This window comes from Phalacrocorax carbo, chromosome 1, assembly GCF_963921805.1.
Source record: "Phalacrocorax carbo chromosome 1, bPhaCar2.1, whole genome shotgun sequence".
NCBI classification, from domain to species: Eukaryota; Metazoa; Chordata; class Aves; order Suliformes; family Phalacrocoracidae; genus Phalacrocorax; species Phalacrocorax carbo.
This window is the reverse complement of record NC_087513.1, coordinates 53590673-53610511: the sequence shown is the minus strand read 5'-3', so window position 1 is coordinate 53610511 and position 19839 is coordinate 53590673. Positions and strand designations below refer to the sequence as shown.

The following is a 19839-nucleotide window of genomic DNA, read 5'->3' as shown; positions in this document are numbered from 1 at the left end:
TATCTTGTAGTAACACAGAAAGTAAAGAATGCGCACTCATGTGAGAACTTGGAATTGGGATATGTTTATAAAACTGATGTTCTATTTTTTGTGGTCCTTTGAATCTGTTGTGACCATGTGCTGCTTTTTTTGTTGTTGTTGTTTAAATTTTGGAACTGCAGTTTGCCAGCGAGTAAAATAACATTTAACCCCAAATAAGCCAATAGAATTCTCTCTATTCTGTAGCAGTGATAGAACGTATGTTTGTATGTCTGAGGGGGTGAGATGGGGAAGACGGCTGAATTAGATGTATGTGCAAGGTAGCTGATGTTTGGCCTTAAATCGTGGAATCATATGATTACACATCTGTATCATGTTGAAAATCTGTGGAATCTAGAAAGGATTTTAAACATTATTCAAAGTGAAAGAGGCCATACTGTAGAAGGAGGGGTGGGGGGGAAGATTCCATTTCCTGTCTTGGTGAACCTGGCGACTGAAAAAGACACTAATTTTTAAGTGAGCTGAACAAACACAAAGGCTTGTTCTGGGCAAATAGCCATTGGAATAATCCATGTGCTGGTAGTCCTTCAATGTCATAATTCAGCGTTTGTTATAAATAATATGTTCAGCTTTGGCATAAGCTGATGGAAAACTTACTGTACATACAGGTAATATTGTTCAAGCAGTAAAACAGTGTTATGCATCTTTTGATTTGGTGGTTGGGTTGTTTTTAAAATAAATTCCATAAATGGGTATCTACTGTTTTTGATTGTCAGGTGATCTATCAGTTGTGTGCATGCTCTGACACATCAGGTCCAACTATGAGATATCTGAGGACCAGTCAGGATTTCTTATTCACTCAGCTGCAGTATTTGCCATTTTCTATCAAAGGTAACTTTTATGCTAAGATAAGATTGTACATGCTAAAATTCAGTGCATCTTTCTGACTCCTTAGGAATCATAGAAGAAGCATAGGTAGCATTATTAAACTGAGTTAATTACTGCCTCTACTAACTTGGATTCTGCAAAGATTGAACTCTGCCTGTTTAGGAAGTTCAGATTATTAGCACTGAACTTTTGTAAAAGAATGTTAGTTTTGAAATGCACCAAGTCTCCAGAAGCAAATCCGAATCTATATCTCAACTATCATTGCAGTTTTGTTAGATTATGCTACAGGAAAAAAAAATATTTTCAAAAAGAAAGAATGCTACAAAAAACTGAGGGAATAGAAGGCTGGTGGTCGTAACCACCTGTATCTTCCTGTCCTTTAAATAAGAAACTTATTTGGTGATTGCATTAATTTTTAAGTTAATAGATGTGTGTTTAATGTTTCAGAACAACATTTCTCAGGTGTCTTAAGATGAATAAGTGTATTTATTTGCTTTCCTAGATGCTTGACCACTAGTCCTTTGTTAAATGATTGTAAACTTAGGATTCAAATACATGCATCCAGAATGGGTAAAGCACTTTAGATGATTCTTAAGTAATTTAACAGTCTAAATTGGATGATTATAGAACACAAAGATTGGAGACCCACGTTAAGTCTTAACTATAACTTTAACCAAAGTTGATAATTTTGGGTAAATTTCTGATTATTTTCATTGAAATTGTAACTGACCCTATTTGCTTATGAAGTGCTGCATTCTCCACAGTGACTGTTAGTACAGGTTGTATCCAGATTTTTTGTGTATGTGTATACTCTTAATTGCATGTATGTGTGTCATTTGTTTTCACAATAACCACATGTTCATTTAATGGCTTTTGTCAGATCTCTCAGTCCTTCTGTCTTGTAAACAAATGGTGAGCAGACAATGAGTAATGACATCTGCTAAAAGCTTTCTCAAATGAAAAATGCTTTCCTTGGAGTAAGTAATTTTATTTATGTTCAATTTTATAATTGTTTCCTTATCCCCACCCAGAACACGAGATTTCAACACTGAACCAAATGTCTTGGCTGATGAAGACTGCAGCTATAGAAATGCGAGTGACATCGCTGAACCGCCAGCGCTCCCACACACAGAGACTGCTGCATCTGCTGCTTGATGACATGCCTGTGAAACCATACTTGGGTAAGAGGAATTTACTGTGAAGCTAAATTAGCTTGAATAAATGAAACTATGAGAGTCTTTTTATTTATTTTCTCTCTAAACTTGTCACAGTTCATTTGTGATACCGGGTCTGGAATTGCCACTGGAGAGATGGGAATAAAGGTGGTGGTTGTAGACTCCAAAGTGAAAAAAATCAGGGCATCTGTTTGTCCATTGCTGCTTTGTCTGTGTTTCATTTTTGAAACATCTCGGTGTATACACTGATACGAAAAATAAACGTAGTTTATGGAGTAGGAGAGTGGAATATATAAAAAAAAGTTATAATTTATTTTGGGATGCTATCCAGAGTTGTTACTGTGTAGAGAAGGTGGAGGGTCTTCCTTGGAAAAGAGTTTTAGCTAAAGTTTTCTCAGTCTTAACTTCTGTCTGTCACACGTTTTCAACCCTCTCTCACAGAAGATAGTAGCTTCAGGTCAATGTAGCTTTTGACATTATAGCATCACAAAAATGATAATTCATCCCAATGTGATGTAAAATGCAATGGTAAATAAAAGGCAAGGTTTCAGAACAGAGAAGTGAATCAAGAGAAATAGAAACAGGTGACAATAAAGCCAGAATAACTGGACAGTAACATAACGGGCTGCAGCAGTATGGTGTTTTCCCTTACATTTATAGATCTGAACACTGTCTCTTTATCCTTGTGGAGATTTGAGTATGGGAAATGGTGTCCAGATACCCTACTCATTTTACAGTGTTCATCGGACTGCATTATTCATACTGGAGGGTGGCGTGTTTCTTTGACGTTTCTAGTACTGTCTAATCTCTATTTGATAATTGGTTAGCTTCTGTGAGATAAATATTGTTTTGATTTTATTAACAGTCAAGGCTTATTTATATTAGAAGACTTTCACGTGAAAGCTTTGTCAGTGTGTGCTCTCTGTCTTTTTCTTTCAGTATTGATAAAGTAGGTGGTATTTTTCACATCAAGTTTTTTTAAAATTTCTTTATCATGTTTCATTTAGCTGATGGTGAAGGAGGGATGGAAGATGAAAGTCGATCAGTCAGTGGGTTTCTCCACTTTGACACTGCTTCCAAAGGTAAGCATTATGGCTGTTGATTATTTCTCAGTAAATTTTTTCTGATCCTGAGTGGAGGGAGGGCAACCTCTAGAAAGGACACTTTGAAAAAGAAAATAATAGACTTTGTAAACAGCAGCAGTACATGGAACGATTTCATTTAGTGCAGGGGAAAAAATGAATTTTAAAACCGTGACGAAGATGGTGGAGTGAGTGGAAAATACTGGACTGGAAAGCAAGTTAGAAGAGTCTATGTATCTATGGAAGGGCAGAATGGGAGAGTGGCAGTCTATAAATTTACTGCTAACAATAAAAACTGTGAGACTGTTGCTAAGGCTGAACATATTTATATTTTCATGGCAAAGAATATAAAACCCCAGTCAGTAACTTGAAATTCTTTACAGTCTTTCTCAACAAAAGACTGCATGGTTCTCATTGGAAACCAGCCTGCTTTTATTTAGGAGAAAAAATGAAAATCTTTTATCTGTAAATATAGGAGGATTACATGCATACATAACAGGAGGACAATAGAGTATAACACAAATTAAGAATTTAAGGCTCTAGAAAGTGTTTTTAACCCCTTATATGGATTGATAGCACTTTCTGAAGATGTGATGTTTTCTTTTGAAACTTCACACATTAAGATTTGGATTTACAAAGGTAAGTTAGGCTCCCATCATCAATTTTTTTGTTGTTGTTGTTGTTTTCCCCTTGATATTTCTGACTACAGTTTGAATTGATTTACATTTCCAGTACGCAGGAAGATCTTAAGTATCCTGGATTCAATTGACTTCAGTCAGGACATTCCAGAGCCTTTGCAACTGGATTTTTTTGACCGGGTTCAGATTGAGCAAGTCATTGCTAATTGTGAGCACAAGAATGCACGTGGACAAGTGGTCTGCAACGTCAAGGTGCGCAGTGGTCTATGTTCTCAGGTTGCATGTGCTATTTTATATCTTGACAGTACTACTACTACTAAAAACGATCAGTGTGTTAAGAATACTTTGAAACTTGCTTTCACATAAAAAAATATAGCTGTTTCAGATATGTGCACAATTTACGCAAACTATTTGGATTAGTTTTTCTTCTGCATTGCATGCACTAATTTCTCATTTGCAGTAGACAGAGGCATCAGTTTAAGACACTTTCAGGAATATTTTCTACCTTAATGTTTTTTCCATCTTGGAATACCCAAGTGATATTGCAGATATGACTACCTTATGTATTCCACTGGTTTCCAGTACACAACTATGTATGTAGTACTACATATGCTACCACAGTAGGTCTTAGAGGCTTTAGTTAAGACGGTGTCCCATTGTGATGAGTACTTGACAAGTGTATGATAAATAGTCCTGAAAAATCTGTGATCTGAGAGACAAGGGACAGAGCAGTAGTGGAATGCAATGTAAAAGGGATCTTGATGGTGATAGGAATGCAACTATTCCATGTTAGGAACCAGCTATTCTATATTGTAAAATGTGTTTTAGACTTGAGAGGAAACAAACCTTTCCTTCTGTGCTAGAGGACTATAGTGGAGGTTGAAGAGGAAAGGGAGTGTGGTGTGTTAGAAAAGCTCATGAAAGGTCAGAATAACTTAGGACCAGAAGGAAATGAATGAGTGCAAAAATGAGAAGTGCAGGAGAGAGGCTGGACAGCTAAAAGTACTGCAGTTAGAGAATGAAGTATGGGAGTGTAATGGTTTTAGCTGGGATAGAGTTAATTTTCTTCACTGCAGCTGTGCTTTGGACTTAGTATGAAAATAATGTTGATTACACACCAATGTTTTTGTTGTTGCTGGGTAGTGCTTGTACTAGTCAAGGACTTTTCTAGCTTCTCATGCTCTGCCGGGTGCACAAATATCTGGGAGGGGAGGGGGCACAGCTAAAAGAGCAGATTCAAAGTGGCCAAAGGGATATTCTATATCATATAACATCATGCCCAGTATGTTGACTGGGAGGAGCTGGCCAGAGGAGGGAGGCAGCAATTGTGGCTCGGGGACCGGCAGCATCGGTCAGCGGGTGGTAAATGGTTGTATTGTTCGTGTTTCTGTTTTATTCCCTTTTTCCCTTTTCATTTTTATTATATTGTCATTATTGTTAGTATTATCACAATATTTTTTTTTTTAATTTTAATTATTAAACTGTTCTTATCTCAACCCACAAGTTTTTTTTTTCCTTTTGCTCTTCCGATTCTCTCTCCCGTCCCACAGGGGTGGGGGGAGTGAGTGAGCAGCTGCATGGTGTTTAGTTGCCGACTGGGGCTGAACCATGACGGTCCTTTTTGGTGCCCAACGTGGGACACAAAGGGTTTGAGATAATAACAGTTGCTGGTCACAGCATTGATTCGTCTGTTTTCAATATTAGTTTGTCCAGTCTACACCATGCTGATTTTGAAGTACATGTTAAAAATTGCTGTTGGTTTTTGTAGTTTGCTGTGCTCTACAGTGATTAGAGATGTTTTGCCTAGGAGATTTGTTATTAAAACACTGGCCTTGGGCGTTATCGGTTATTTGGGTCTTGCATGGAAGCCGTTGCTGTACTTGGGTACCACCTCATGGAGACAATTAGCAATTACACCTCCTCCTCTGAGAGGTTTTTTATGGAGGAAATACAGAATGGCACCTTAGCTACCATCTTATATAATTCCTCCTCCTTCATTACAACAACTTTTCAGTATCTTGCACATCTTTGGGTAGTTAAGATACATCTGTTGGTATTGCTTTGGCAGACAGTTTCAGTTCTGTCTGAGGTTAATAAGCAAGTTAAGAATATCATCCAGAGATCTGCCCCAAGGCTTGATAGCTATGTGTGGCACGGTATGTGGGATAGTATGGGCAAATGCCTGAGACGGTGGGCACCCCCCATGACGTGTGACTTCACCCCTGAACAAGTGCAGAATCCCAAAAAATTAGTAAAATATTTGGAGGAAGTATGTTGTCACCCTGGCAATTCCAGAGAGATACAAATTACTGCAACGTGCTGGGGCCTGGCCCATGCCTATCGAGCCCTGTTAAACACTATTCAGTACCCCCAAGGGGAAGAGAAGGCCTCTGGATCTAAAAATGAAAGCGACAAGCACTGCAGCCACTCAAACCCCCACGACAGACACTGCAGCTACTCCAACCCCAGTGACAAGCGTTGAAGCTGAATCAGAGGATCAACCCATGCCAGTATCAGTTGCCCCTATACACAAGAATAAGTCTTGGAAGAGAAAGTCAACTCATTTAGAAAGAGATGATGGAAGAGCAGGGCCATCATGAGGAGAGGAGGAGGAAGAGGAAGAACTCGTACAAGACGTGGAGACCACCCGATCCCTATCCTTGAGTGAGTTGCGAGATATGCGAAAAGATTTCGGCTGTCGTTCAGGTGAGCACATTGTCACCTGGATGCCTTAATGCTGGGATAACGGGGTCAGCAGTCTGGCACTAGAGGGGAAGGAAGCCAAACAACTGGGGTCCCTTTCTAGGGCAGGGGGCATTGACAAAGCAATTGGAAAAGGAACACAAGCCCTCAGCCTCTGGAGGCAACTCCTGTCTGGTGTGAGAGAAAGGTATCCCTTCAAGGAAGATGTTGTATATCACCTAGGAAAATGGGTGACCATGGAGAAAGGTATCCAGTACCTGAGGGAAGTAGCTGTGCTTGAGGTGATTTATGGTGACCTGGACGATCAACCATCATCCATAGATCCAGATGAAGCCGAGTGCACACGACCCATGTGGCACAATTTTGTACGGAGCGCACCATCAACACATGGGAACTCATTGGCAGTAATGTCCTGGAAAGATGATAAGGCACCAACAATGGCAGACGTGATTGACAGACTCCAGGATTATGAAGCAAACCTCTCTTCCACCCTCGTCTCGGCTGTGGAGAAACTGTCCCAGGAGTTCCAGCAACTCAAAGAAGATATATCCTACTCCCCACCGGTACGGACCAGTATCTCAGCCATTAGGAGTAAGCGTCCCTATGCTCAAGAGAGACGATACACACAGTGGAGCACCCTGTGGTTTTACCTGCATGACCACGGAGAGGACATGAAGAAGTGGGATGGAAAACTTACCTCAACCCTAGAGGCATGGGTACGTGAGCTGCAAGGAAAAACAGTCACTCAGGGGGCTTCTCCCAGGAAAGCTGCTGTTCCAGTTTCCAGTAAGCAATTCCCCAGACAGCAGAGTAGAAGTGCTGATTTTATTTCTGATCTTAACAGAGACACTTGTAATTCGTATTTACAAGTGAGTAACAAATACAATGATCAGGACTAGAGGGGCCCTGCTTCCAGCCAGGTGGAGGAAAGGGATAACTGGGTTTTCTGGACTGTGTGGATCCGATGGCCTGGCACGTCTGACCCACAGGAGTATAAAGCTTTAGTGGACACCGGTGCACAGTGCCCCCTCATACAATCAAACTATATAGGGGCAGAACCCATCAGTATTGCTGGAGTGACAGGGGGATCCCAAGAGCTAACTGTATTGGAGGCCAAAGTGAGTCTAACCAGGAATGAGGGGCAAAAGCACCCCATTGTGACTGGCCCAGAGGCTCTGTGCATCCTTGGCATAGACTACCTCAGGAGAGGGTATTTCAAGGACCCAAAAGGGTACAAGTGGGCTTTTGGTGTAGCTGCCTTGGAGACGGAGAGAATTGAACAGCTGTCTACCTTGCCTGGCCTCTCGAGGGACCCTTCTTTTGTGGGGTTGCTGAAGGTCAAAGAACAACAGGTGCCGATCGCCACCACAACAGTGCACCAGCGGCAATATCACACCAGCCAAGACTCCCTGTTTCCCGTCCACGAGCTCATTCATCGACTGGAGAGCCAAGGAGTGATCAGTAAGACCCACTCATCCTTTAACAGTCCCATATGGTGAGCGCGGAAGTCTAATGGAGAGTGGAGGCTAACAGTAGACTATCGTAGTGTGAAAGAAGTCACTCCACCGTTGAGTGCTGCTGTGCCAGACATGGTAGAACTTCAATATGAACTAGAGTCAAAGACAGACAAGTGGTATGCCACATCTGATATCGCTAATGCATTCTTCCCAATCCCTCTGGCAGCAGAGTGCAGGCCACAGTTTGTTTTTACTTGTAGGGCATCCAGTATACCTGGAATTGACTACCCCAGGGGTGGAAACACAGCCTTACCATTTGCCATGGACTGATCCATAATGCTTTGGAACAAGGTGGAGCTCCCGAACACCTACAATACATTGATGACATCATCGTGTGGGGCAATACAGCAGAAGAAGTTTTTGTTCCTATCTCAACCCACAAGTCTTTTTTCTTTTGCTCTTCCAATTCTCTCCCCATAGCTGCCTACTGGGGCAGAACCACAACAGGGAGAAACCTTAAAAAAATGAGTAAAACTTACTTGATTCTCAGTCCTTCAGTTGTACCTGTGATTAGGTAGCCATTTCCTAAATACTTCTAGGACGGACACATACATCTTCCTTGTCATTGAAGTTTCTTTTTTTAACTTCTTCATTTCAGTACCTCCACAGAGTTCTAGTTGCAGAAGTCAATGCCCTTCAAGGAATGGCAGCAATAGGCCAGAGACCTTTACTTATGGAGGTAAGTATAGAAAAAGTAAACTCTGCTCTTGGTGGATTGCATATACTGTCAAGTATACAAGCTTTACTATGAAAGCTTGTGGATTTTAGATGTAACTTTGAGTTAGTAATTCCTGAAGAAAAAAGAAGACATTAAAACTCAGTAATATAAACTACTACTTAATGTACTGTTCTCCAAACAACGGACCTGGAGTCTGTTTTCTTTTTTCTTGAACCTTTTCCCTCCCCGTTACTGATAACAATTGAAGCTCCCACCCCACGATACAGAAATGATGTCAGGATTGGCTGTTGATAAGTACAGTGTGTAGCAGCCAAGTTCATCTTGCCTTTCTCTCACAGGGGATGCCAATTTATTTCTTCTTTCTTCTACACAGCTATAGTTTCAGTGAGCTTGGAGCTTAATTATTTTATGAGGTTCCTGCCATCTTTTAAATTGAGTTGAAATTGGCTAAATGGATTTGAAAGTTGAAGGATAAAGGAGAAATGACTCAGACTAAAATGGGAAGAAAATGCACAAAAAGACTTTTTCGTAGTTGTTTTTGGTTCGATTTTAAAGTGTATGTTAGAAAAGAATTTCCCTGGTTAAAGCATTTTTAACTATAAGCTTGAGACATTAATGATGGAAAGGCCTTGTGAAAAGCAGTTCAGAAATGGATTGGCCTATCTTGTTAAAATGATTAATAGCAGCTTGTTTCTGATAAGCTGAAGACTTCACTTTCCCCTCTGCCGCCCCCACCCTCCCCGACTGTTACTTATACATAAAATTGTCATCTTGAAATCTGTCTTTGCCATTAACTTCTTTTAGCATATTATAACTCAATTTCTTTGTCGCGGGTGTTCAGGAGATCAACACTATCCTGCAGTATGTCGTGGAGCGGAACAAGCTGCTGCAATGCCTGCATGCTAAGAGGCATGCTTTAGAGTCATGGAGACAACTAGTGGAAATTATACTCACTGCTTGCCCCCAGGATCTCATACAGGCTGAGGACAGACAACTGATTATCCGTGATCTGTTGCAGGATGTGCATGACAAGGTAATGCTATACTGGAAATGAGCCCTCTCCTTGACCTTTATCGCTATATCTTTTTACATGAAAGAGAAACTACTCTTCAAGTAGCATTCTTGATTGTAATCCCCCAAAATTTTGTCTGCTTTTAGTATTCTTTTTGGTTTTTGGATTGCTATTCTGCAGAAGTTGAATGTACTGTGGACAGAGGGGATGTACTGTGTTCTTGCATAGCTACTATTGAACTGTGAACGATGTATTGACAAATTTCAAAGACATTTCAATACAATCCAGTATGATGGTAGTCTGGAAGGGGTGTGTAAAAAAGGAAACATCCCATTTTGATGAGGAACATGGGAAAACTTGTGGAAGGGATGAAGACAAACAGTACCGCAGTTGCTGATTTACTGCATTTAGGTGGCTCACTGCAAATGCTACTGCGACTTCTTTTGAAAAATGAAAGAGTTGAATGAAGCTTCGGAGTAGAAGTAGTAAAGATTTTACAACTAGAAGGGCTTTTGGAAATGAGAGAGTTTGGTTGTCTTTAAATATTTAAAGTCTGGGTGGTTTACTGCTGAATTACAGTAGTGATTTTTGAGACAGAGTAGGCAGTTACTACTGACCCAGCCATTCTCAAAGACAAAATTTAGTGAAGGATCCTTGTATTGTTTAGGTTGCTGGGGCTTTTTTGTGTCCTGTTCTTTATTGTGAGAGTTATGCTGATGTAGTTCTCCTGATTAGACAAGTTGTGTTTTGAGAATTTTCATATGTATTTCTATTTCTTTTTGCTTGAAAAAGTAACAGTTTGGACCTTTGTTGTTGTTTCCAATATTTTTTCTGTAGGAGTTACCTAAAAACTATTCTTAGTGGAGTGCTGGTTTTGGTTTTTATGTGAACAAAATCAAAAAAAAAAGGGGAAATAAGGGAAGCCTTTGCTAGTCGAAGGAATTTCTTTCTTTCCTAAAATCTTTACAGAGCAGAAATTTCAGGCTAATTTTCTGTAATACTTAATTTTTAGTGAAGATTTTGTTAATCTGAGAAAACAGTTATCATTATTTTCTTTTGAAAATAATTCATCTCTTATACTGAACAACTGTATTGCTTAAAAGGAAAGCTCCTTGAGTGTCAGTGAAAAAGATACCAGGCTTACCTTTTCAATGACAAAGTGAACTAAATTAGTAAATGCCAACTTCTTGTTAGTGTTTCTCCATGTTGTCTTAATGCTCCTTTGTTGCTCACTTCTTTGATGCGCTCCTGTTTGAGTTTTCTAAATGGTATCTTCACGTTTTTAATGGAAGTAGTTTTCTTAAATAGCTGTAAAGCGAAGAGGTGTCAGTTGTTCTTTCCCTAGCTTAGGTTTAGAAATTTTACTAATAAAACAACTCAGATGTCAGCATGTTCCTTCCCTTTTCCACATCCATATCTAATTATGATCCTTCCTGTGATTTGTGTAAATATAAAAAAAAAGTCTAATGGTCTTCTCAATTAAAATGTGTTCAACTCATCTTTCTGAACAAGTTTCTGACACTCCTGATTTTGATTTGTTTTAAATAGTACCAGGTTAATGAAGTCCTTATGCATGTGTAAATGAAATAGCTGTGGGAGGCTAAATTAATAGCTTCAGTAGCTCATGAAATCAAACACTTTTCTACTTCACTTTTTCTTTTTTCTCTTTTTTCCTTTTTCTTCTGTATTAAGATCCTAGATGATGATGCAGCTCAGGAGTTGATGCCGGTGGTGGCAGGGGCTGTGTTCACCCTGACTGCCCACCTAAGCCAGTCTGTGAAAACTGAGCAGAAACAGCCACTTGCACTCCCTGTGGCGGGACAGTCCCAATATGTCTTGATGCTGGACGGTTCTTTCACCTCATCACCTGGCTCTGAGAGCATATCCATGGGTTTTGCTTCCATTGGGGACTCCTCCCTCCACATCATCTTAAAAAAGCTGCTGGATTTCATTTTGAAAACAGGTGTGTTGACCTTTGTGGTGCATGTGTGGGAATTCCAACCGCCAAGAGTAGAAGGATGGACTGAGCTGCTTCCTGTTACTGCAGTGAGGACTTTTATTACAGTCAATTAGGTGGCTCTTACATGATTAATATAGATCTAAGTGATATTACTAACAAGAAAAAAATTAGTAAACAATTATTAATCTGAACAAGCAGGAGAGAGATGTGTAAATATTCCTACTTCTTCTGAGCAGCATAAGCTTGCTGAATTTACTCAGAAATACACTTTTATGTGAACAGTAGAACTCTGACTTAAGAAATCTGTTGTTTTTATTTCTGCTAGCATTGCCATAGGAGAGTTAAATTAAGTGCCAGTGGAAGGTGGTGTTACAGAATTTACATATACTTGGTTTTAATTATGAGTGTTTCTTGTGAACAGGTGGTGGCTTCCAGAGAGTAAGAACGCACCTTTATGGATCGCTGCTTTATTATTTGCAGATTGCCCAGAGACCAGATGAACCAGACACTTTAGAAGCGGGTATGGTTCAACTGTATTATGGAAAAGAGAAAAAAAAAAATTGTTATTTAACTCTGAACAGTACAGTTTCTACATGCTGAGTTGTCTTCTGGAAATAGATAGATTGTGTAGATAGAAACCATCTTACCCCAAGAGTTTCTGAAATTAGTTGCGTATGCTAAATCATGCAAATCTTCCTCTATTCTGACCTGTATAGCTACATGTGCATTCAAAATGTATTGTTCTGGATGAGGACAATTTCTGACCTCCAGCACTAAATAAGATATTTCATTTGTGTCCGTTTAAAGCTATGCATCATAGCTACAAAATTGTAGGTCCAAGTAATCTCCAGTGCTTTGGCTTGAGAACAGTTACAGCTGTAGAAATGTATTGCCTCCATATCTGATGTACACTCATACCACAGTGATCCTGTTTAAAAAAAAACAACAAAACAAACAAACCCAAAGATTATTTAATATTATTTCTGTTCCTTTAGCTGAACACCCCTAGGGGGAAAACAAACAAACAAAAAAGCATCACCCCTACCCCACAAAAAATAAGTGAGCCAGAGTTGCTGCTTAACCAAGACAGCCTATGGCAAATATAACATTCTCTCCGATAATGGATTAAATACTTGATTTGTCAGTGTTTCTAATCATGATATCATCTTAGAGTTTGGACAAGGACTGAAAAACAAACTTGGGGCTAGTACCTGTACATGCAGAATCTTACTGCTATTACTTGATCAGCATTTTGAGCTACAGTAGTAAAAATACCTTTGAACTTGTTATGAACCCTGTGTAGTTTATGGCTGGCTTTGGGTTCAGCCCTTTCCCACTTAACTCACCTTGTTTACTTCACTGCAAAACCAAATGTTTTGGTCCCAGTGAAAGTTCTTAGGCCTGATTGTCTGCTTAAAATTATTCTGATTCAATACATGTAACGTAGAGTATGTATTTGCAAGAGTGGTGTATGTATACAGGCACACACATCTTTTGTGCTGGCTGGCCTGTGTATGATATTCAGGAGAGAATGAATTAGCAGGAAAACTTTTGTACTTCAGTCAAAAACCCTGTCCATTGCTTGGGTCGTTTCTGTTGCAGGGTAGAGAATGCCCTGAAGGATGTAGCCTCAGCTGTACTGTAGCTAAGCTAATGCTAAGCTGCCCCTCTTTGCATTTTTCAATTTTTGTTTTACTTGCTTTTTACAGCTAAAAAAACAATGTGGGAACGTCTGACAGCTCCTGAAGATGTGTTTAGTAAATTGCAACGGGAAAACATGGCAATTATTGAGAGTTATGGGGCAGCTCTCATGGAGGTGGTCTGTCGTGATGCTTGTGATGGTCATGAGATAGGCCGGGTAAATAAATCTGTTCCTTTGCAGTCGCTGTTCAGTTTGATTTAAAGAACATTTTACTATTGTGCAGAAAAGGGAAATTTCATGAGGTAGAACTAGAACATTTTTTTTATAGGTACTTAATCTCTTTAATGTTTCTGTCCTCCCACTCATCCTTCAAGCCGTTGAAAGTAAAGGCATACATACATATTAATTTTTTTCTCAAAAAAGCTGTGTGTCCTATTGCTTAAAAATAAGGGTAGCAAGCAGTGCTGGAAAGGATTGTAGGTATGAACTGCTATGGCATTTATTCGTTATTGTATTTAAATCATACATGTACCAGTTTATTTTCCCACTTTGGGAAGGTTTGGTGACTTCAGGAAAAAATATTTTCTGATATTAACTTCAGTGGACAGGTATCTAGTCAGAATGCAAACTAGTTTTAAATAGCAATAGTGCTAGTAGGAATACTTCATTAAAACATTTTGGCATAGTTATTGTTCACTAATATCTGTAATATTTTGTTAAAGAATAATAGAGAAAAGGTAATTGACTCATACTATACTAAACTGTCAAGAAATTTTATAACATTTCCTCCATTCGGATTGTGACTGTAGTGCAGAAAAGCATTCTGCTTTTAAGACACTATTAGAAGGAACTAGCATTTCATATTTCTAGGTATTTGTTAGAAATCTCATAGATGTAATTCTGTTTTGAATTCCCCCCGACACCTTTTTCTTTCCCCATCACAGATGCTGGCATTGGCCTTGCTTGATCGTATTGTTTCAGTAGACAAGCAGCAGCAGTGGCTGTTGTATCTCTCCAATAGTGGCTACCTGAAGGTGCTTGTGGATAGCCTAGCAGACGATGATCTGACTCTTCAGAGCTTGCTCACACCTCAGCCCCCTTTACTTAAAGCGCTGTACACCTATGAGTCCAAAATGGTAATAGTACTTCAGAAATGATGTTGTGGTACAGTGGGGGTTTTTTGTTTTGTTTTTATTGTGTGGATTTTGTTTTTTTAAGTAAAAGTTGTTTGTACTTCACATTGGTTGCACTCGGAGAATTTTTTACTGAAATAACAGTATTTGAAACTATGTTCAAATCAGGAGAGAAAATAGTTATAATAAGGCTCATTGTACATTTCTAATACTTACCCTTTTCTACTCTTGTCTAGGCATTCCTCACTAGAGTAGCTAAAAGTCAGCAAGGGGCCTTAGAGCTGTTGCGTTCTGGAGTGATTGTGAGGCTGGCACAGTGTCAAGTGTATGACATGCGGCCCGAAACAGACCATCAAGGGTAAGTGTTGGTTCCCTGGCTGGTTTTGAAACTGTAATATGGTCTTGCAAGCATAGGATGTCTTTTTATAGCCACGAGTCTCTTGAGTAGGTATTTGTGGGTATATTGTTTTCGTGTGTGTGTGTGTTTCTTTAACGTATCAGTTCAGTTTAAAACTACCTTTTATTGAGAGAAAAATTCACGATAGGTGGGTGTGAAGTTGTACTTGCATGCCCAGTTACTTAGACTATGTAAAATCTTATTTGTTTGATACCGTAGATAGGAATTTTATTATTATTATTATTTAGACTGTAGGCTGTCTTTCAAACATTACACTGTAAACTTATTTTGGGGCTTTGCAGTTGGGGAAAAAAAGTGCAGTTTATCCTCCCCCGTAAAGCACTAATGAGAGAGCAGTGAAATAAATGTTATTTCAGAAATATTTTATTATTTATTTAAAAAAAAATAAAATAATTCAGTTATATATTGCTTGACAAACTTATTGATGTGTTGTTGTGTTGTTAGTAATTGTGAGATGTCCGAGAGAAGATCTCAGAGAATGAGATTGCCTATTTAGGGGAAATCACCTTGGCTGATTCCAAACCTTGGTCCTTGCTTTAAATTTACAGTTCTTAGTGACACACTGGGATTTCAAACATTTTGGGAAGAATTTAAGACTTAGACAAGTACTCTGTTTAAAAGTGCCAGTGAGATGTGTAAGATTGTATGACCCCACAGGACATCTGCAGGGGACTGTATTTATCAGTTGCTTTAGAATTAAACACACCTCTTCCTAAAACATTTGAGAATGTTTAGTTTTATACATAAGAAAACAGATGTCATAGTTCTACAACAAAGTACTCTGACTTAATGTAGTATAGTACAAAGAAGTAATTTTCTCTGCTTAGGGAAAATGTCTGGCAGTGGCTTTCTAGGTAAATTGCAGCAGCTGTATATCATAAATTTGTTGCTTTTCCGATATAAACTCTGTTCAAGTACAGACCTATTACTGAAATATGAATGTTTGTAGGTTCTTGAGGGTGACTGCAGGCTGAGGCTCTGGCTCGCTAGAGGGCTTCACTTTTCTTGCACTGTTTATCTTATTTTTTTTTTTCTTGTTTTTAAACCTCTTAAGAATGTATGGAATGAGAGATTCCCCGGTCTTCATTCCTGCTCCAGTGGAACGTTATCGCCAGATTCTTCTTCCAGCTCTTCAACTGTGCCAAGTCATCCTCACATCCAGCATGGCACAACACCTGCAAGCAGCAGGACAGGTAAGTTCCAAAAGATGACACAAGATCACTGCTATTGCTCATTCAAAGAAATTATGTGTGTGTTTGCTCTGAAAGTAAACTTTTTTTTTTAAATGGCTTTTAAATTTTGAATCATTAATATTTTCCCTTTTCTTCTTGTGGTACAGGTTTTGCAGTTTCTAATTTCCCATTCAGATACTATCCAGGCAATCCTGAGGTGTCAAGATGTTAGTGTTGGATCTCTCCAGGAGCTGGCCTCCCTGACAGGAATAATCAGCAAGGCAGCTTTGCCTGGTAGGAATCACAGTTTTGAAGTCTCTTAGCCCCATCTGCATGAAACTCAGGCTTTGTTTTCTATAAAGAAATAGTAAGACATACAGGGGAGTATCTGCTACAATACAGAATTTTCTTGATATGTAGAGCTCTGGGAAAAAATAAACGTTAGATAATTGTTATTGAACTAAGTATGGTGGATTTGCAGTGGACATAGTGCCCTTATCAATATGCATTTGTCTTCCCATTTTCTTTTCATTATGCTGCCTGACAGTAAGTACTTCTTGTCTTTGAGATCATTTGCAAATAGTAGTGTTCAAAGGGCATGTGGCATCTTCAAAAAGAATTTTCATTCAGTAAATTCTGTGGCTGAGGAAATGAAGACAGAAAATTGTTTGCATACTCATTTCTTTGTTAATGTCTTCTCCATTTTCATTTATTTAAAAAAGAAAGCTTCCAGGGAGAAGCACCGTGGATTAGCATACTGACATTTTTCTTGGGTGACTTCTCTTCACAGAGGACTAATAATTATTGTGATGGATATAGTGATTTCTTCTGCATGTTAGAAGGCTTGCTTACCATTGCAGAATAACTCCTCTATTTTGATTTAATGGCTTTCTGTGTTCAGGAGAGACGTCTGACTACAAGAGAAAGGAGTGCAGAACTGTAGGTTGAGCCCAAATGTTTCTTTGCTTACAGTACACTGAGCTTTGCACAACAGCTGCAATTTTCATCCTAACCTCCCTTCCTCCACTACTCCCCTTTAATTACTTAGCAGAACAGTAAACTACATGCTCTCATGCTTATTTGGGGGAAAGAAAACAAAAACAAACAAACAAAACCAACAACCAATTTAATAGCTGTATCTTTTATCAGGAGTGCTAAGTGAGCTGGATGTTGATGTTAATGAAGGGACGCAAATGGAGTTACAAGGACATATAGGCCGATTTCAGGTAATAAAGTTGTATATTTTAACATTTGTCCTTTTAGAATTCTGTATGTAGATGAGTTTCTTCCTGGTTTTGTACTCTGACCAGTAGGAGTTAATGAAAGGGATGTTTTCTGCCATTAAGAAGACTATGCTGTGGTTTGGTGTGGGGTTTTTTTGGTTTTGTTTTTTTCTGAGGAGTGGAAGTGCTTTGTGTGGTGTGTGTTTTTGGTGGTTTGGTGTTTTGGGTTGGTTTTCCCCCCCTCCCCGACCAGGTAGAAAAGATAACATTCGGCACCATGAGAGTTGCATCAGGCACTTTGTTTTCCCCGCTGGTTTAGGATTCACCTTATGTGGAGGAGAAGAATTTGAGGTCAACAGGAAAGCCTGTGAAGTAACGCAGAAATACTGTTACCACTTCTGCCACAAGCATGTTTCCAGCTCAACCATTCGAAGTATCAAACATGCTAGTGTTTTATTTCTTTCCTGCCCCTTTAAAAGTAACCCTGACTTGGAAACCAGAATGAAAGCCTTGCTCAAAAGCTATCATTACAGACCTCTTTACAGCTCAGCATCCAGCTGTGTTTTTGAAGCTTTGTGGTTCATGTGAGCAAGGGCTTCCGTAAAGAAATATTTCATTGAAAACCACCTGTAGAAAGGGCTGCCCTATCAAATACTTCTGGCTGCAAGAGAAGGATGTGTCCTCTGGATGCTTTGATAGTAACTATTAGGCTGACCAGCCCAAAGCAAAGTAGCAAGCTGTAAATGACTGCTGTAATGATGGGGTACTTGATATTCTACTGCATCATGTCAGCAAGAAATCCCATAGGAAGGCAGAAAGATATATTTTTTTTTGTTACACAGAGTTTTAATTAGTTATTTTGAAAACAGCTGTTCTGAGCAAAATTGTGGAATCAGTCATCTGTTATTGTAACTTTTCTCTCTAGTTTATCCTGTTAACTTTCATCAAGTAATAAAAGGACTTGAGTGGTTTACCCTTCCCCAAAAGTAATTATCAAAAAATCTTTTTCTTTTTTTTTTTTTGGCTGTTCCACACAAAACTGACTTACAGTCTGAGACACTTCGGTGATCTTAACAGCCACATGTAAACTAAGAACTTATTGATTGTTACTTCTTTTTATGAAACTGTTGAATTGGGTTTTGCGCTCTCCTTTTATGGAGCTGCTTATCTTCATATCCAAATTTCATTAGTTTGCCAATATAGGTAAAGGTGTTTTAAGCGGGAATGGGTAAACCTAAACTGTCATTGATGCTAGTCAGTATAATAGTCTGGAAGGCACATAAGACAAACTTGTACACTTTTGAATTGCATTCATTTCTCAAGGAACCATTTTAGGGAGCCACTAACCTTTAAATTGATTAAAGGTGAGGTAAAAAAATTGTGTTTTAAAAATTTAAATTTCATTTACGAAGTGCTAAAAATGTTATTCTGCGTTGCTGTCTTGTTGTTGTGTTCTAAACCCCTTAAGTGAAGAGAATCGTGCACCTCACTTGTCGAGATACTAATTAAAACGTTCACTCCTTATGGCAGCGCCAGTGCTTGGGACTTCTGAGTCGGTTTGGTGGTTCAGACAGACTACGTCAGTTTAAACTGCAAGATGATAACACAGAGGGAGACAGAGTGAACAAGCGGGATGAAATTGAGTTGGCCATGCAACAGGTAAGGACACAGGAAGCTGCTAGAACCTTCAGGCTCTAATTGTGGCTTTTTACCTGCTGTGCAGATTTGTTTGGTTGTCATACTTTCATATGACAGAGGTAACGCTCTACGCTGTTCTTAGTTTGGTGTAGGATCCCACACTTTATTTCTATTTAAAGTAAATGTTGAAAAATTTGGTTACTTAGATTTCCATTAGCAGCCATTATTGTTTTGGGTACAACCTCTGTGAACTTCAAAGCCTTAAATTGATAAGAAATTTTCAAAATGAAGGCTGGGTATAGAGGGCAATGGCTAATGCTAAATTAGAGCCAAGGGGGACTTAAAATTGACCAGAAATGTTTACAAGCAGGTTTGGGAAAGAGGGAAGGTTGCAGGTCCCAGCCTCCCTTCTATTTCAAGTCTGTAACTGATCAGAAAAAAAGAATCATCATAGTCTGGTGAGAAGAGAAGGAGCAAAATATGTTTTTTGTTGATATTTATCCATTTAAAATTTAATGCTCCAAAGCCTGCAGACACTGTAACTGACATGCTGTCTTTTTTTTTTTTTTTTGGCAGATCTGTGCAAACGTGATGGAATACTGTGAGTCACTTATGTTGCAAAGCGCCCCCAGTTTTCAGCACGCTGTTTGTCTGTTTACTCCTAGCCTGTCAGAATCAACCAACCGAGATGGGCCTCGTCAGGGTGAGATTTTTGGCTTGCTATTTTGAGACTGAATGGTGTGAAATTTGGGCTAGCAGAAAATAACGAACCAGAGGTGGTAGTTTCACATACACTTTAAGTTACTTTATGCCAGTACTGTAGCTGCCCATATTCTTCTGGACCACGTGCTTGCGCAGCCTTGCACTAAGCCAAATCAGGAAACTAATCCAAGTTAAACCAAACATGACGAAAAAAATCCTTTTTAATTCACTTTCCGTCCAGCTGCAGAAACACATATATCGGTTAAAAAAAAAAACCC

The 19839-nt window shown here is 39.1% G+C and overlaps 1 protein-coding gene across 1 annotated transcript in view; it reads left to right on the top strand.

The window, feature by feature from the left end:
• The window catches only part of NUP205 (nucleoporin 205), a 56316-nt gene that overhangs the window by 31860 nt on the left and 4617 nt on the right, over positions 1–19839 (top strand). Inside the window, exons 23-38 of the mRNA XM_064451967.1 lie at positions 756–870; positions 1899–2048; positions 3050–3124; positions 3857–4014; positions 8581–8661; positions 9503–9694; positions 11366–11636; positions 12055–12153; positions 13343–13491; positions 14220–14411; positions 14645–14766; positions 15881–16019; positions 16166–16292; positions 17148–17224; positions 18752–18880; positions 19436–19562. Of these exons, the coding sequence (XP_064308037.1) occupies positions 756–870; positions 1899–2048; positions 3050–3124; positions 3857–4014; positions 8581–8661; positions 9503–9694; positions 11366–11636; positions 12055–12153; positions 13343–13491; positions 14220–14411; positions 14645–14766; positions 15881–16019; positions 16166–16292; positions 17148–17224; positions 18752–18880; positions 19436–19562 (2203 nt within the window). The remainder of the gene's footprint in view (positions 1–755; positions 871–1898; positions 2049–3049; positions 3125–3856; positions 4015–8580; positions 8662–9502; positions 9695–11365; positions 11637–12054; positions 12154–13342; positions 13492–14219; positions 14412–14644; positions 14767–15880; positions 16020–16165; positions 16293–17147; positions 17225–18751; positions 18881–19435; positions 19563–19839) is intronic.